The sequence below is a fragment of the Rhodnius prolixus genome, unplaced genomic scaffold (assembly GCF_049639745.1).
Source record: "Rhodnius prolixus isolate KJV_2025 unplaced genomic scaffold, Rpr scaffold_13, whole genome shotgun sequence".
Classification (NCBI taxonomy): Eukaryota; Metazoa; Arthropoda; class Insecta; order Hemiptera; family Reduviidae; genus Rhodnius; species Rhodnius prolixus.
In genome coordinates this window covers 9,964,202-9,983,185 of record NW_027411583.1, presented here as the reverse complement: position 1 = coordinate 9,983,185, position 18,984 = coordinate 9,964,202, and the positions used below count along the sequence as shown (strand labels likewise).

Sequence of the window (18,984 nt, the reverse complement as noted above, 5' to 3'; positions counted from 1 at the left end):
AGATGTGGAGCATACTTTAAAGTAAAGTTAGTAACAATTGTGTTATAATTAATTTGTACAAAGTAAATTTACAAAAATTATTTACCTTATTGAAAATATTTTTACATTGTCAAGTTAGTGTGTCTTCTGCCCTGACTGCTAATGGACTAAATTACCAAAATAATTTTTGTAAATTTACTTTGTACAAATTAATTATAACACAATTATTATAACTCTACTGTAAAATATGTTCCACATCTATGAAGATGACCTAGCCCTAGGTCGTGAAAAAACAAATTATGACTAGATTTGGTATTATTCTTTCGTTCCTTCTGGATTTACGAATCAGTCACCAAAAACAATGAACAATTCTTTTATTACATTACTGAAATTACGATTGAAATTTTTATTATTGAACAATTAGTTGATTTATTAAATCACGCTGTTTAAAATGATATTTTAGAGTTTTTTTTGTTCACGATATTATTGTCGATAGCAGATTAAACTTGTTTACAAAAATGTAGCTAGCTAGTACAACTGTTTAACTTGAGATTGGATCCCTTAGCAAATAATAAATCAAAAAAAGATATATTTCTCTCTTTAAAGCAGCCTTCGAGCGGCTCGTTGTTGTTGAGCGTCAAAACTGCTACGAAGGTACGAGAAGGTACAGAAGTGCCGCTAGCTCAGTAAAGTAGGGTGATTTTTGGCTATGGTGTAAAATAAGTCTAAGCACAAGGTACATGAAAAGAAAAATGATAAAATAAAAACGAATAAAAAAAAATATATAAACAGTAATAATAATAAATAAATAAATAAAAAGGGGAAAAAGATGTTTATCAATTAATACGTAATAGTCCTTGGAGGAACTGCAGCGAAAACCCCTAATATCTGCAATAATAAATTTAGCGAATAAAAAGCATGGAAGACATTATTTATTGGGATTTAATGCAAAAGAATAAGATTGTTATCAGATTATGAAGTGTGCATTTAATTTATTCGCAAAAAAAATATCTACTTCTGTATAAATATTCTTCCAAACCAAGAAAACGTTCGAATAATGAAACTCATTGTTTGGAACCTTTTCAAAAAAAAATAAATAAATAAATAAATAAATAAAATAACTTTTTCATTAAATTTCCAATTTTTTGTTTTTTTACATCGCAGTAAATTATTGATACATATTTCAAAATACTAACATATTTCATTCCTGAATGATTGAACTTTGCAATGGAAGATAAATATTCTAGCAACCTTGGAAGGCGGAGCCTGGTTTAATAGGCAGCACTGGAGAAACATCATCTTGATCAAAGAAGAAATCAGAACTTCTATGTATGACCTGATGGACGACTGGAACGGTTGATTTTCTGTGAGTAGTTTTAATAATCAATTTTTAGTTTTACCTGGTAAATTTTTCAAAGTTTTGTTGATAAAACTAGATTGATCAACATTATATACAGGGTGATCCATTTAAAACGCACCAATCGCAAATAACTTTTTAGGAAAGCGGAATTTCGAAAAAACCCACGAAGTAAACTATATGTTTTTTTTTTTGGGTCTAGTTTTCAAATTTTCCACCCCCGATGCTGTATCTTCATTTTTGGCGGAGTTACGGCTAAAAACCGGTTTGGATTTTTTTAAGGACCACTGGTTTTGACAATGATTGTATTTATAATATCAATAAGTGTACATGAAACCATATAAGTGCGTATGTTATCGTTAGAACATTAAAGAATAGTTTCAAACGAGTAAATAAAATATTAATAGTATAAATAACATACATAAAGTAATGTATAAATGATATTAATATGATACATTTGTGTGTAACATACGTAGATGTAACTGAAGTGTACATACTGTAAATATGTTTTTAGAACTCTTTTTGGACGTGGATTTTGATTGTGTGGGCACTTCCTGCCTTCTGCTGGCGTGCGGGCAACTTTCGCGCCATAATTCCTCAATTTTGAATTTTTGAACAATCCGCGATGTACTGAGGCCGCGATAAATAAACAGCGAAGTAGCGAGGGATGACTGTAATCGCACCAAATGTGATGGATAACCTATCTGTACTATTTGATTATTTAATTTGTGATTTTAATTTACTTAATTTTGAAGAACACAAGATGTTTATCTAATTATAACCTGAACCTCAATACAGATAATAGAATCTTGCAAAGAAGCAGACTGTCTGTAAAGATAAATACAATGGAGACTAATAAATCCGCAGTGACGATTCAAGGTGCTTATAAGACCTACGATTACAAAAACTACATCCTCAAGGGATTGAATATGCAAGTCCCACAAGGAACAATGTAAGTTTCCCAGTGATTATTATAATCTAGTTTATAGAAACCATTACATTATTTATAGTAGTGCTATTAAAATTTTATTAGAAGCATTTTTCTGGAAAAAAGTTTTTTAAAACATTTTTGGGAGAGAGAGAGAGATAGCATAGATAGCTTTTCACTGGAAAGTGTCTTACCGGATCATTAATTAACTGTCATAGTAATAAATTTTAAGAAAATCAAGTTGAGGGGATGTGGCCCTTTTGTGTTTTCCAGAGTTTTATTCGCACAAATTTAAGTTTCAAGAAAAATTCAGGAAGGTATTAACTGAGTGGTTAGGATATTGTAACTGCATAATATTAATTCAATTAAGCTATATGATAAAAAAAAATCTAGAGTTCTTTCGGTGATAACAGTTGAATTATTACACTGGCGACTAGAAAAAGATATTATAGCAACTCAAAAGTATAGGAAAAGTCAAGTTGAGGCCCCTCGACTTCAGCTATCCAGCTCACTGGAGTTAAGAGAGAAACGAGAGTGGAAGAAAAATTGGACGATAGGGTGTAATTAGTAAAGGAGAAGTGTTTAAAAAAATTCTAGAGTTCTTTCGCTGATAATATTGTAATTATTACAGTTAGCGTACTTACTGGATTACCAAATGGAGATGCCGGGTTCGGATTTAACTAGTGGCCTTTAGATTTCATCTTCCAATTGCTTCTTACAGCATATTGTCTGTAACGAAAGAACACTTCAGAATCACCAATGACCTCACTCAGATACAGACACTCCTTAAAATAAACAAATACATATATATTTCTACAACATTTATTGTAGAGAGGGGAGAGCCTCTTCAGTGATCGCTCCACACTTTTTACCCTTTAAAAACGTAAAAATGAAAATATATTAACAATTACACTATATCGATTAACACAAAAAGATTACATTTTTGGTTTTTAATTAAACACTTATTTCTCAAAACATTTAATAAATTTTCGAAATTGGAAGAAAGCAATCAGAAATTTAACACAAGTTTATTAATTTTTAGTTATGGACTTCTGGGTTCCAGCGGTTGCGGCAAATCAACCATACTAAATGTCATAATAGGATTAGTCGGATTGAACAAAGGAACGGTAGAGCTGGCCGCTAAACATAAAAATAAAGTTGGATTTATGCCTCAGGTACTATAACATAAATCTCATGTGATTATTTTGTATTAAATAATAAAAAAAACTAATGACCATTTCATTAAAATTGACTTTCTTTCGCAGGTAGTATGTTTACATGATCAATTAACCGTTGAAGAATTACTGAATTATTTTGCGACAATGTATGGTATGTCAAAAGAGGATAGGCAAAGCAGATTGGAATTAATGTTCGACCTATTAGAACTACCTGATAAAAATAAATTCCCACCTGAATTAAGGTAATTGAAATCATTTACTATTTATATCAATGGGAAGAAAAAAATAAAATAAAAGTATGCTAAGCTCTTCAGAGATGAGAAAGAAGATGGCCATAATAGGGCAATTTTCTGAAAAAAACCTCTGAGACCAAAGGCACACTAAAGTCCGAGGGTAAGCGCAACCTGAAAAGATCTGAATCAGGTTCAGTTTGGGTAGAATTTGGTTACTTATCAGGAGTTATCTAGAAGAACCATTGTAGCGCCTAGAATGGTACCTAGGTAGAATCTAAGTGCAATATCCTGTCACCGTAGACACCTTAGTTCGGAGTGCTAACTTCTTAAAACCATTGTAACATATATTGAAATTATTACTCTTCTATTTACTGGTCTGAGGATGTACTCACCGGGATCGTTTGAATTTTTCTAAATCAGATTTTTGTAGGAAACATCCGTTTTGTGGTCAACAGTGCCAAAAAAGAAGTTTTTATACTGTGGTTTGCACTCTCTACTCAGTAGCCAAAACATTATTTTTTTTTTGCGGAGCCTCTACACGATAGTTCATAAAATTTGAAACCCTAATGTATAATATAGTCAGGATAAAGAGAGTGAGTATATATATAGATTCAAAATTTTGGAAAAGCTACAAAACACTTCCTTAACCTATAAGATTTGTCAGGTGCCAAAAGTTTTCAATTTGGAGATAAAACTGTTTATTATAATTACATACTTATTATATTCTACTGAAAATAAGATTTTTTTTTTTTTCCATTTACAAGTGGCGGACAAAAGAGACGTGTTTCGCTGGCAATCGCATTAATCCACGATCCAGAATTATTAATGCTGGACGAACCAACTGTAGGACTCGACCCAATTCTCAGACGTAGGTATGCATATTTCTTGTCTTTCCTATGAATGATCCAACTTTTAAGGGTTTCAATTATAATTTGTGCTCTGCTAAATGAAGTTAAACTGCTATTAGACCGCTATTATTTGTCAACAGACCACTGTAAACAAATAATGCAAGTCAACGTGCAGCCTCTTGAAAAAAAGTTTTGAAAATGTGCAGAATGAAAAAAAAATTAAGGAACTTGAAAACTATAGTGAGATAATGTCGAATGAATGTGTACATCCAATTTTTTTGGATGTATCTATAAAACATTTGCGTACCCATTATATAACAATGATAACAATGATATTGATGGTTTTTTTACTACGTTCTGATTTAGACTGATCAGTGTGAGGAAATGAATGCTTCTGTCTAACAAGATTAGTTACAGAGCTACTCGTGACATGACATGATAGGTATTCTTCTGTCATAAATGAACATTTAACATAAAAATACATTTGTAAATGATAGCCAGATAACTTCGCTGCATCTCTTGACAAAAATGTCACGTAGTAGACTGAAATTCACACAGGTACGTTAAAACCCCTGAAGATGTGGCTAGCCCACTTTCTTCTTGAAAGTTTTGCGTTTTAAGTGATGATAAACAGAGTTCTACGTTAGATTTTAACAATACTTATTAGTGAAGTAGCAAAATATTAATGCAAACTGTACTATTACCTTCTTCTTGTTTAAAATTTCTTCGCCTTTTTTCTTTTGTTTTAACGGCATTAGTTTTCGCTAAATACACCATGACTAATGAAGTTTCTAAACGAATGAGAAGAATATCTTGTCTATTAAGATCTCCATTTAAAATGTAGTTAAGTCGACAGTGCTGGATAATATTGATGATTTTATCCGTTGTAGTGTGCTTGTTAATTGTATCCCTGACCTTTTAAATATTATCATAGGTAGATTAATTAGTTCGATGTAATAATTTGACATCGCACACGTTTCCGTCTCGCATTTCGCTGGTTGACTGAGTGAGGGAGGTTACATGGTGTGTTATTCAAAAGGTTAATGAATCCTAGATTTTAAAATAATTAAATAAAATTAATAAAACCAAGTACTTGTTTTAGGGTTTATGTGTTTTGTGCAAGTGTAACGTTTTAGAATTGTAAAATGCTAAAATAGCATTTTTTTAGGGGGACGCGCGAATTTATGCAGAAACTCTTACGTTTTCTTAGTGCTTAGTTCGTTATTACTGGAAAATAATAATTGTTAAATAAAAGAATGATGAATATGGGCTTCTAACCATTTACAAATTAAAATAAAAATCTTAAAAAGGAAACATTAGAACAGTAAAGAACATACAGCTTACTGGAATATTCCAGTTGTTTGCTAGGCTGTGTCTGTTTGATACGGAATTACTTTAAATAACTTTAACGAGACGGAAACTTATTAAGAAGTCAAATACTCTCTACACATCAATTTTTCATGCATATCTGGATGATGCTCGGTCAGGATACAATATCATGCGTGCTATGACGGATAAAATAAAAAATATCTATTAAAGATTTCATTTTATTAATTCTTTCTTGCAGGATCTGGGAATTTCTTGGAAGTTGGTGTGTCGATGGAAATAAGACTGTGATCCTCACCACACACTACATTGAGGAATCTACCTTGACACACACAGTGAGTCCTAGTTCTAATATTACTAATCTTACAAAAATACCCATCATGAATAATGAATGTTAAAAAACGGAAAAGATAATTTTCTTTTTTCAAAATACCCTCACATTTCCTTTATTATAGTTTCTTTTGATTTTAGGTTGGCCTGATGCGAGAAGGAGTTTTGCTTTGTGAAAAGGATCCACGACTGTTAATGGAAGAACATAACGCACATTATTTGGAAGATGCATTTTTAAAATTATGCCAACATCAAAATTGTGAGGTAAATAAAAAAAAATCTTTTATCAACTTCATTTTTAAAAGTATTCCCAGGGAAATTAATTATTTGGGGTGAAGGTCCTTGGGGAAGTACAACCATAACTCCTCTAAAGTGACAGATCAACAACGTACAGCTCTATCAGAACTGAGGGTGCAATAGATTGAAATGAACATAGGAAAGGTGCTTTACATCTAATTCCGTCAAAAAGTTCACAATAATCCTATTTCAAGAAAACAGTTTTTATTTTTTGATTAATGCTTAAATAAATAGTGCTAGCGAGAGTACTGGACAGTAGTTCAAGAAATTTCGATGTGGAGATGTGGGCAGGCCGCTCGAAGCTCAGTAATGGAAGTTTGATACTTTAAGAAACACATCACCAAACATTATATGTGACTGGAGCTGGCAAGTTTTACAAACATGGATAAATTGACGGAATTTATTTGTCTATTCGATTTATTTGAATGAGTATAAGTTTAGTTACACAATTTGAAACCAAACTAACTGAAATCAGCAGAATTTTCGTAACCATCCTAATAAGTAAAACATGAGAATTAGTTTTGTGTAACTTTCATTTATTTTCGTGTTTTTACTTTCATAATTGGAAATAAAAGAAAATATCACTCTGAGGTTATGGGCGCCCGTAGCTTTTTATAGTACTGTCCATCACCGGACAGTGAGCTGTAAGAAGCTTCTAGGAAGAGAAAATCTAAAAGTCAACAGTTGGATTCGAACCCGGGACCACCACGTGGGAAACCAATAAGCTAACCGCATAGCTAATCCCTTCCCTCATTCTTTTATTTGAAATATTTTCCTAGAAAATGTGGATTTGAGATTCTGAAGAATTTACAACGTTAATTTCAAGAATGTGGGGTATGGTGGCGTCTGTCAAACTACAGGGAGATGTGATAGAACTTTCTAATCCCTTATAAACCAAATAAGCACGATCCATACGATCCGTATTTTATTTGAGTTAGGGTAAGAGACAGTCGTATAAGTGTGCTATTTTTTTTTTCCAGGAAAATACCATTGCTCCAGCTCATAGATCATTAAGCATAGAACATAAAGCATTAACTTACTCCCCAATAGCGTTTAATGAAGAGATTTTGAACACGTCCAGATTTGCAGCGGAAGTAAGGAAGAATTTATTATATTTATGGAGAAATTTCTCGTTAGTAGTTTTTCACTTTATTTTTTATAAAATTAAGTTTAAAAATTAGTTGGAATGAGATTTGAATCATGAAAGAATTTATCTTAGTTTAGCCTGAAAGACGTAAAACTTATACGGCAGATGGGAAGTTGTATTTTGTTAATAGACTATAAGAATATCATAATCGCGGTTTAAGTTGAAAAAATAAAATATTAAGAAGTTCAAAAATCGAATGAAGTTCGGGATCGAAATGCTTAATCAGAAATAATTCTAGGAGCAAATAAATCTAATACCTAAATCTCGAGCGAATTTTCCTCAATGCAAATCTCAGAAGAAAAAACTGTATTTAGTGTTTTGAAGTGCAAAATTTCGACATTTTTTTTAGTACTCCAAGGCTGTGAAAATTGTGTTTTTCCAGCCTGCTTTCATGAATTTGAACTTACCTCTGTAGATCTCTGTAAAAGGCTAACCTATTACCGACCCTACGTTACTCTCTCTTTACATCCTCAGGCAACTCAGAACCTCTTTGCAGTTGCAGTTTCTTGGGGAACATTCTAATCATCTAATCAATTTTTGATCATCATCATTTCCAACATCAGCTGAGCAGATTTTCTTAATCATTCCTGTAAGATAAAACTTCCTGGTTCATTTTGACACCTAATATCTCATTACGAATTTTCTTCAGACTTCAATTTTTTACTAATATGTAATAATATTTTAAATACTATTTTTACTACGTTATAATACATTCTGATCTATTATTTGTTTTTATTTTCTTTGTTTAGAATATCATTATTTGTGTCTGTACTTCCATCTTTATGCATTCTGCTATTTTTTTACTCCTACGGACAAGAACCAGGAGGACTTACCCTGGCTGTGGTCAACGAAGAGCTAATTTCCTGTGGGAACTTTAGTTATCATTCTAACAAATGTGACTTGAATTATCTTAGTTGTAATTATTTACATCATTTGAGGGGAAAAGAAATTTCTCTAGTAAGTATTTAATTTTTATTCTCCTTTCTTTGCAGGACTGACTTCAAAAAACAGCTTCCTCTTACTCTTCCTTCCGCAATCCTTCTTCTACTTCGCGTTCATATTCTTTCTGTCCTCCTCCATGTACTAGAGTCACTTTAGAGAGGAATTCCTCAGTCTTCATTTCCATCATAAAAGTGCCTTGGACTTTGATCTCCCTAAATTGAAAATGGGCCTCTAAGAAATTGGAAATCAATCAGAGAGAAATAAACAATGGGCTCAGATATTGGTAATCTCTGATTACTAACAACCTCTCTTGAACTTTCCTAGATATGGAATGATTCAGAGATAACAGCTTAAGAAGCTTCGAAGAAAGGTATCCAGAAAAAGTGGAGCACTTTCTAGCAAACAAGAACTTGCTCCTTATGATCCTCTGAGGGAGGGAATTGCTGGTGTAGTACATGGTCCAAGAACAATGTACTCGGGCCCCACAAAAAAAAAATCAAGGCGAACGGTCATACAACAGAAAAATGCGTTCAAGTTAAACTAGATTGAAAATATTCGCAAATCCATTTATTTGTATTTCTTCCGGTAGCCATGCCGTAATTTAAGCCTTGTGCTTTAACGTCATCAATATCAGGGATTCAACTCTTCAGCGTAACAGATCTCTCTAGGAGGAGCTCAGTAATGAAGAAGACATGAACAGAAGTTCGCTGTGTATCGAACTTCTGGAAGCGAAGACATGTCTGGAAAACTAACCGGTAGAGGATCGTGGCTTGTCTCGATCAAAATCAAGTTTCGGACCTTATCGGGCATTTTCGACTTATATAATATCTGATCAATCTGAGCCCGGTATTTGAAAACACTTGCAAGTTCTGTGAGGAGTTTTAGGTAATGCGAAACTAGTCCCAACTGACTTCGCTGATAGTATTCAAGAGATTTAGTTGCCCTGCAAGTTACCTACCAGGTATTGGAGGAGGACATACCCTCCCTAAAACTCTTCTAGTATCTTAAATTGGTTATAAGGTCTACTAGATACGTAATATATCTAGGAAGATCGTTGTTATTATACCCCAAGTAAAAACCAAATGGGGTCTAAGTTGCTATTTCTAATTGTTCCGCAAAAATATTTTTCACCAGATTTTTGAAAAGCTAATAATAAAACCGGAAACAAAAATTACCAGGTAGACTTCAAGGAAGTTGCAACAGCTACTGACTATATTAAAGGCAAGAAAAACTGGGGAATCCTATATTTTGCTCCAGATTTCTCTAGTGCTCTTTCAGCAAGATTAAATGAATTCACTATACAGGACAGCGACATTGTAGACAAGAGTTTCATTACAATCTATTTGGATTATTCCGGTAAATAATTTTTTTGTTTAATGAAAATTAGTACTTTTTTTTTCAATTATCAGTAAACTGAAGTTCAAATTTATTGAATTACAGTTAAAATGACATACCCATTATTAAGGAATAAACTAATTGACACTTATTTAGAAATGGTCCATGAAATATATATCGCCTGTGGTTATGGAGTTGAATTAACTAAACTACCTTTTAAGGTTAGTTTATATTTCTATAATATTAATGAATTTTCTGATTTTTATCTAATTTGGTTTTATTTACTTCGTTTTTCAGTTTGAAAAACCAATATATGGATCATCAAATATTAATTTTCAAGAACTTGCTGCACCGGGAGTGATTAGCGCGTAAGTACAACTTGCCTGGAATTAAATCTGAACAAAACTTAAATTGCGAAGTCCAAGGAAAAAAAACTAATTTGTAAGAAACTCTGGAATGATGAAATTGAATATTTAAGGGAGAGAGATAAAAAAAATCATATATTATTTATCTTCTTTTTTAAATATTTTGCAGTAGGAAATGTTGCGAACGTGCAGAATTCACATTTTTCTGGAAATACACATTTTGTGGTTTTTAAAAATTAGCTCCAGCGTCTTGGTCATTTTAAACCGCACGTATCAATCTCAATCTTAAAATCAAAATATCCATATATGATATTTTGAATCATACTTAGTGTTCTAAAACGTGGGTAATATTTATGAATATGAAATGTTTAATCGATGTTTCTGCATTGTTAGAGTATCAGTCTACCGGCTGTACACTTTTTAGTCAGTTGACAAAATTACGTTTGTTTGCGCTACTTAACACTTTTGTTTTTAACTATCTTTTAAGAAAGAAACATTGACTTTTGACGGGATTTCTTTGACAATATCCTTTTATTAAAGTGAACATCAATAATTTTGATGTCAATTATCTTTTTAAAACAAAGTTCAAGATTCACGAAAATTGAATTCCTTAAATAGCTCTGAAAGTCCTGTGAGTGTCCAAACTAGGTTTTCCTTCTTCTCCTGTTCTTTTTTATTTTTCGCCCAACAATTACAGAAAATAGTGAAAAACCTTGAAATTTAAAGTAACATAATTTTTTTTTTTGTAAAATCATTTTATAGAGTAATCATTGCAGCGCCATTAGTTTTTAGTGCGCTACTTGTGGATGACAAAACTTCCGGAGCAACAAGTCGTAGCATAATTTCAGGTTAGTTTCTTTTTTGTTTAAAAAAACGTTCATGAGTTTCGATTTATTTTATTATTTTCTTTCAGAAATATGTTATTTTATTTTTTTTTTAAATATGAGTTGTTCCTCTGTATATTGGGATTAGAATGTTTCCAGATTTATGCCTGTTTTATTGTAGAAGACAAAAATACAACGGCACATACTTATTAAAACTAACCAATACTACACCAATACATAACTACGCGATTCACAAACCTAGGTTCTCCATTTCTAGGGTCCCTGGTCTAACAGAAGGTCTGAAGATTCTGCGAAGGCCGCCCAAGATTTGGCTATAATATGCAAGCAACTTGTTGATCCGAGAAATAAGTTATTCCTAGAAGATTATGCCGAATTGATTCAGAGAAAAAGACCATGGAATTGCCAAAATGACTTCTAATTTAGGCTATTATTATTAAAAAGACTAATAAGTAGGAGCTTAAGGAGAATAAGGAGGGGCAAAACGGTCACCTTAACGAAACTGACAGCAATACGCAAGAACATTACAGCTACTGGAGAAATCCAATGGAAGCAAAAGAAATGTTCGAGAGAATAAAACAAGTGTACTATTTATTATAAAGGAGGATTTGCCCTACAATACAAAGAAAATTTGGGAATTTTATCTTTTATAGAAAAAGAAGAAAAGAATTGTCTAAGTTGTGTGTATTTGAAGTTACGCTTTTTCGTGCAATTTTCGACGATAAACCCTTATACAACTAGTTAGGACAGTTTTAATGAGACTTGTCAAGGAAAGTAAAAAATAATTAGTACAAAATATATCATCTACAAATTATACAATTACACAGATACTTAAAGATTGCGCCGAGGAATCTTTGGGCACAAAAGCCGGGTGAGAGGCAGATTCTAAATTCACATCTGAGCATTTAAGTGCGTTCGAAGGCGAACGAAGAGAGGTATATGGCTCAGATTCGTATAGGAACGAAGTCTAGAAAAGCTTGTAACTACAAGGCCGGCACTTACATAACCTGAGACTATCGTTTATCGACCGAAACGCGTTGAATGCTTTGATCATCTGTGGAGATTAGTTTGCAGATTTTATGACATTTCTGAAATATAGTCTTAATTTCCAGCATCAGAAAAACAGAGGTATGTAACTAAAAGTACCTGGAATGCAGGATGATAGATGTGTTATCGGGAGCCAGAAACTGTACAGCACATAATAAGATCGTATGAACGGTTGGGCATGTAGATAACCACAATTTTCCATCAGAAGTTCGCAAAAATATGTATTTACGCTTTTTATATTCATAAAAATATGAATATCGTATCTTAATTATGAGCTTGAATTTTATTAGTGCAAATTGTACTATAATCGGACGGTTCTCACTGACAAAACAGTCCATCGCTATGAACCTAACGTTCTGCTTGCCACCTGCATAAAATTAGAATACAATTTGAGACTGAATTTTAAAATTAGATGAAATTGGCTGAACGAAAGTGTCAGTTTACCGAATAAAATTTTCAATTCCTCCCCTCCCCCTATCCTGTGACAGAGGCGTTAAGCCATTTTTTGTCTGGCAGCCCAATATTTTTCATATGGCGCATTCATGCCCTGTAATGACGGCCACTCGTCCAATTGCTTAAAAATCATTACGCCGTTGTTGCACAATGGGCAAATCGGCGAGTCCCTAATACCTATTTTGTGGAGATGTGCTTGCAGGTAATCATGCCCTGTAGTTCCCCTGAAGAGCACGACAGACTCTTCTCTTGGGAGGCCAGCAGGTATACTGTTTTCTAGCAGCGTTGCCCACTGCTTTCCAGCGGCCATGCTCCTAAATTCCGCGTGTTCTTTCCCCTTTATGTGGCTCCCTATAACTCGTTTAAATTTTAAGATACACTCACAAACGACATTTAAACTTTTACAAAATTCCACTTTACTGGAAACATTTTTTTCGATAATTTGATTAAGGGTTTTATTCTGAGAGTAGGGGGATAGATTCCTTCTGAAGTAATAAGCAATTAATACAACTCAAACGGTCGGAGATTCTTCAATCTTCAATTTGTGAGTGAGTTGGAAAAAGTTGTGTGAGTTTACACATCAGATATTTTGGGGGTGGGCGGTCTACTCAATTGAACTAGTTTCTTTAGGTTTGAGACATTTTCCGCACCTATTATCCACTATCTTTTATTGACCTTTAACATGAATTCTATCAAAAATTTGCTAATACAGGAATCAGTGTGTTTGAAGTGTTGGCCGCACATTTGGTAATTCACATATCTATCCTGTTAGGACAACTATGTACTTCTATGATAACGTCGTATTGGATTTTGCAATTTCCTTTGGAGAATCCTTTTGTCTGTACAATACTGTTATTAATAAATGGTCTTGCTGGAATAGCTGTATGTGAGTATTCATTTATATTACATAGAATTTTTTTTTGTAAAAATGTTATAATATTTGCTGCATACTCATTGCAATTGAATGGATAAAAATGATTTTTTTTTCTTTATTTTACAGCTTTTGCAATCTCTTTAATGTCCCCTAATATGCATACTGCAGCAGCCACGTGTATGATGTTAGTTCTCAGTATTTTAATGCTTGGAGGTGAGTGCTAACTAATAAAATGGTATCCTGATAACCAAGTGTTGTCAAGCTATACCATTATTATAATTTGTATTTTTAGTCCCAACTTTTAAAAAATCATAAATAAATACATATACGAGGGGGTACCCAAAAAAAACCGGAATTATTTTTTAAAAGCTATTTATTTACAAATTTTTTACAGAACAACCTTATCCCCTTTAAAATACTCTCCATTACAACTAATACATTTGTCCCACCGGTGCTTCCACTGTTCGAAACATTTTTTGTAGTCATCTTTAGAAATGGCTGACAGCTCCTTCTTCGTTTTTTTCTTGACCTCTTCAATGTTGTCAAATCGGTGACCTTTCATGCCCTTTTTCATGCGTGGAAATAAGAAAAAGTCGCACGGAGCCAGGTCAGGCGAGTAAGGTGCGTGGGGCAGCGGAACCATGCCATTTTTAGCCAAAAACTGTGTAACAGAGATGGCTGTGTGTGCAGGTGCATTGTCGTGGTGGAAGAACCAGTCTCCTGTTTGCCACAAATCGGGTCTTTTTTGGCGAACACTATTGCGCAATCTTTTCAAAACTTCCAAATACAAGGTTTGATTGACGGTCTGACCTGGGGGGACAAACTCTGAATGGACTACGCCTTTGGCATCAAAAAAGCAAATCAGCATTGTTTTGATGTTTGACTTGACTTGACGACATTTTTTTGGTCGGGGTGAAGATGACGTCTTCCATTGGCTCGACTGTTGCTTTGTTTCTGGGTCATAACCATAGCACCATGACTCATCACCAGTAATGACCTTTGACAGAAAGTCTGGATCAGTTTCAAGCTGTTGTTTCAAAGCACGACATGTTTCAACTCGATGTTCTTTTTGATTGTCAGTCAGAACTCGAGGAACAAACATGGCAGCAACCCTTTTCATCCCCAAATCTTCCGTTAAAATTCGCTGAACCGAGCTCCAAGATAACCCACTACTCTCTGACAGTTGATCAATTGTCTGTCGACGGTCTGTGAACACCAGCTCTCGAATTTTTTCAACATTTTCGCCGATTCGGGCAGTTGATGGACGTCCAGAACGAGGTTTGTCATCAATCGACATGTCGCCATTTTTAAACCGAGTAAACCACTCGTATACTTGAGTTTTTCCCATAGCGTCATCTTTGTAAGCTGTTTTCAACATTAAAACACTTTCAGCAGCATTTTTGCCGAGTAGAAAACAAAATTTCAGAGCTGCACGTTGTTCACTTAAACTTGTCATCATAAAAAACGAAAAAAGAACAAAACAGCGCTGGTAAAAACAATCACTGCAGATGAACAGAACAAGCCAGGCAGACAACACAGGCAGGATTGAACTGGCAAGGAATTGCGCTATACACGTCTAGCGGCAGAAATGCGTACTACATAAGCTCCATGCGCGGCAACGCAATTCCGGTTATTTTTGGGTACCCCCTCGTATTTACTGAATGTAACTATATTTCGATATAGGTTTATCATAATAATTAGATGTATCGAAGGCTCGATTATTAGTTATTTCTTTCATTAGCTGAATGAACTTTTATCTAAAACATGGCATTGATATGGTACTTGTCACTTGCCACAGTTTACTAAACTGTTCACTGTTTAGTATGTTGTGTTAGTTATGCGAATTTTGATCGCATAATTTGATTAAGAAATAATAATAATAATGAGTTACTGTTCATTATTTTTGGTGACTGGATCATAGTTTCAATTGGATGAAAAAATTAATGCCAGTTTCAGTCATTATAAAATTTATTATGCCGAGCTTTCGACCTAGGGACTGACTAGGTCATCAACTGTTATTAAACCGGCATTAATTTTTCATCCTATTTAAATTTGTTATTACTATTCATTATTTTTGGTGACTGAATCATAGTTTCAATAGGATGAAAAATTAATGCCAGTTTCAGTCATTATAAAATTTATTATGCCGAGCTTTCGACCTAGGGACTGACTAGGTCATCAACTGTTATTAAACCGGCATTAATTTTTCATCCTATTTAAATTTGTTATTACTATTCATTATTTTTGGTGACTGGATCATAGTTTCAATTGGATGAAAAATTAATGCCAGTTTCAGTCATTATAAACTTTATTATGCCGAGCTTTCGACCTAGGGACTGACTAGGTCATCAACTGTTATTAAACCGGCATTAATTTTTCATCCTATTTAAATTTGTTATTACTATTCATTATTTTTGGTGACTGGATCATAGTTTCAATTGGATGAAAAAATTAATGCCAGTTTCAGTCATTATAAAATTTATTATGCCGAGCTTTCGACCTAGGGACTGACTAGGTCATCAACTGTTATTAAACCGGCATTAATTTTTCATCCTATTTAAATTTGTTATTACTATTCATTATTTTTGGTGACTGAATCATAGTTTCAATTGGATGAAAAAATTAATGCCAGTTTCAGTCATTATAAAATTTATTATGCCGAGCTTTCGACCTAGGGACTGACTAGGTCATCAACTGTTATTAAACCGGCATTAATTTTTCATCCTATTTAAATTTGTTATTACTATTCATTATTTTTGGTGACTGAATCATAGTTTCAATTGGATGAAAAAATTAATGCCAGTTTCAGTCATTACAAACTTTATTATGCCTAGCTTTCGACCTAGGGACTGACTAGGTCATCAACTGTTATTAAACCGGCATTAATTTTTCATCCTATTTAAATTTGTTATTACTATTCATTATTTTTGGTGACTGAATCATAGTTTCAATAGGATGAAAAATTAATGCCAGTTTCAGTCATTATAAACTTTATTATGCCAAGCTTTCGACTCATATTTCACAGTCCATGAACAGACAAGACAGAAGACACACCAACCCTCTAATGATGTAAAACAGTATATTTTAAATTAGCCCTGAAGATGACCTAGTCCCTGGGTCGAAAGCTCGGCATAATAAAGTTTGAAATGACTGAAACTGGCATTAATTTTTTCATCCTATTGAATAATAATGAGTTAATTAAATTAAAGCCCTACCTTAAATAAAGATTTTATAGCCATAGCTGCAATTTGAGAAATTTGTGGCCAATACACGATTCTTGAATGTTTAATGTGATTTAGACCCTTCCACCAACAACTTTTATTCTTATTATATTTAGATAACTGATCATGTAATTTACATGATCTAAACCCTCTTGACATAATATTTCTAGATAAAATTTTATAAATAAAGAACAAAACTTGTATGTGTGTGCAATCAGGATACCAATTTTAAGAAAAATCGTTGAAGTTTTTAAGGAAATCTCAAAAAATGAAAAAAAATCGTGACATGATACTTTTAGCCAAAAATCTCTGGAAAAATACTTTATTTAAAATAAGTTTAAATAAAGTTTGCCATGGTATCTACTCCCTATCCTGCAAACATCTTGCTCATTTAACTTAATACTTTTACTTATTTTGCAGGTATCTCTTGGCCACTTGAAGGTATTCATTACTCAATCAGATTTCTAACCTGGATTACACCGAACACCTATACAACTCTATCATTAAGAAATGTAATTGTAAAAGGATGGGATGTGACGAAAAAAGATGTCTACTTAGGATTTATCCCAAGTAGTTCCTGCATCATTGTATTTACCCTGATTATATACTTTTATTTTAAAATAAATAAAGCTAAACCTTTTTTACCAATTATCGTTCAATAGCTAATGTATTTTTCTGTATTTGATTTCAACACTTATTTTATATATTATTCTAATAAATTCCTCAAAAGATTAAATAAAATGAGGTTATTGTGCTTAATTTTTGTTTTTAATTTGATATATTTTAAAAACCTTGGCCAACTAAAAACGTTTACATGCAAAGAAAAGAAAAAAAACTACTAGGAACAAAGATTAAGTAGCATTTAAAAGCCAGGTATATGAAGTCACTCGATCTTCTTTTACTTTTCCAAAATTTTGATCATAAACTTTCACTCATAATTTCAAAACATAATCAATTCTTACTCACTTTGTACAGTTTGCAAATCTGTAATTAATATCCAATGGAATTTTACTTCTATGCACCACGAACTGCCTTAACGAAATCTCTTAGAAGAATATTCAAATAAAAGCATTATGTCTACGTTCATGAAACGTAAATACGAACTTAAAAGAACATCTAAGAAACCAATCTCAAGTACACCTCCCCCCCCCCACCAAATGATATTTCTGTTCTTTCAAAGACGGAATTTTCGCCATCGATTTAAACCTTTCTAATGAAATGGACCCTTGTACATTACCACTGAAGCAGCACTTTAGTAATGTAGCTTACCCTAACCGTTTCTTCCAAAAAGTGCCCTTAATAGAAAATTGACTTTTAAAAAATAATTGATTGTTAAGTTACAGTCGAGCCACATAATAAAAATAAAAATTAAAATTGTAAAATAAATAAATTGAAAACCGTAAATTTTAATTTAATGACAATCTTTAAACCGATCGATAATCAGAATATCAGACAGATCATCTTGCCCCAAATTAGATCTTTTATAGAGATATTATAGCCTCAACAGTTATAGGCCCAATAACAGTTACACTGCTCTTATTCTATAATTTGCAAGCTGGGATAAAAATTGGTCTATTGAAGGTTATAGTTCTAGATTGAAGAAATCAAGATAATCTAAGCTGGGCAATCTGGATTCAGAGCACGGTACATGAGATGATAAAGTTAATTGAGACTATAAAAGACGACTTCCACAGAAAAATTTCGTACCTGACTTTTTTTTTTTGTAGATTTTAAAGCCAAATATTACAGTCTAGAAAAATGTTAAAATGGATCCGCGATTATTATTTTTTTTTTTTAGGACAGAATTTTACGAAGGTTACATTATGTACTTCAACAATTCGAGATGAGTTGTTCATTTTTTTTAATAACGCAATTAATGAATTTATAATTTTCTTAAACTTATGAGACAATGAACGTGCACTACTTTACTGGCGTAGTGATATGGGTGATCTGCTGAGATACTGAGCCCATAATAAATAATAATGTGCTGATAGAAGAACACTCTGTAGGTACAGCGAGAAACTGAGGGTGGTAAATAATGAAAAAAAGAGCAGCATTTAAGCACTGCTAGCACTCCTCCCACCCACCGCCCCCTCCAAAAAAAACGCTGCTCAAAATTAGGCAGCATAATTAGCTGCGCAGCAAAATTCATATCTATTTCGGCTATAGACTCACAGACCCAAACAAAACCTCTTGGAAGCTATACAAGACAAAGCTGTCTAAACATTTTTTTTGTATACCCTCGAAGGCTCCTACAAAAATTACTGGCATTCACACTGTCT

At 33.1% G+C, this 18,984-nt stretch overlaps 2 protein-coding genes across 4 annotated transcripts in view; one reads left to right on the top strand and one right to left on the bottom strand.

Moving 5' to 3' along the window:
- The first annotated feature begins 1,847 nt into the window (after positions 1 to 1,847).
- LOC141447727 (ABC transporter G family member 23-like) lies at positions 1,848 to 17,461 on the top strand. 3 transcript variants are annotated; one of them, XM_074115505.1, is made up of 16 exons: positions 1,848 to 2,042; positions 2,135 to 2,288; positions 3,307 to 3,439; positions 3,530 to 3,684; positions 4,440 to 4,547; positions 6,091 to 6,184; positions 6,321 to 6,443; positions 7,457 to 7,608; positions 8,373 to 8,580; positions 9,744 to 9,921; positions 10,006 to 10,121; positions 10,198 to 10,268; positions 11,028 to 11,113; positions 13,380 to 13,493; positions 13,608 to 13,694; positions 17,123 to 17,461. In XM_074115505.1, exons 2-16 carry the CDS (start codon positions 2,182 to 2,184, stop codon positions 17,362 to 17,364), a joined length of 1,974 nt encoding a protein of 657 aa, XP_073971606.1. In that variant the 5' UTR covers positions 1,848 to 2,042; positions 2,135 to 2,181; the 3' UTR covers positions 17,365 to 17,461. The 3 variants fall into 3 exon arrangements, with proteins under 3 accessions (XP_073971606.1, XP_073971605.1, XP_073971607.1); XM_074115504.1 differs by having other exon boundaries at positions 13,320 to 13,493; XM_074115506.1 differs by lacking the exons at positions 13,380 to 13,493; positions 13,608 to 13,694; positions 17,123 to 17,461 and adding an exon at positions 11,367 to 11,502.
- Positions 2,909 to 18,984, bottom strand: part of Sf3a1 (splicing factor 3a subunit 1) — a 43,054-nt gene continuing 26,978 nt past the window's right edge. The window contains exon 20 of the transcript XR_012454542.1: positions 2,909 to 2,993. The gene's annotated coding sequence lies outside the window, so the exon portion shown is untranslated. The remainder of the gene's footprint in view (positions 2,994 to 18,984) is intronic.

What these genes read in the sequence shown, in the direction of transcription:
- LOC141447727 (XM_074115504.1), top strand. Translation starts at nt 2,182, where the DNA reads ATGGAGACTAATAAATCCGCAGTGACGATTCAAGGTGCTTATAAGACC. An exon ending in GCACCGGGAGTGATTAGCGC is followed by an intron (nt 10,269 to 11,027) that starts GTAAGTACAACT and finishes ATCATTTTATAG; the next exon opens with AGTAATCATTGCAGCGCCAT. An exon ending in AAGTCGTAGCATAATTTCAG is followed by an intron (nt 11,114 to 13,319) that starts GTTAGTTTCTTT and finishes TTGCTAATACAG; the next exon opens with GAATCAGTGTGTTTGAAGTG.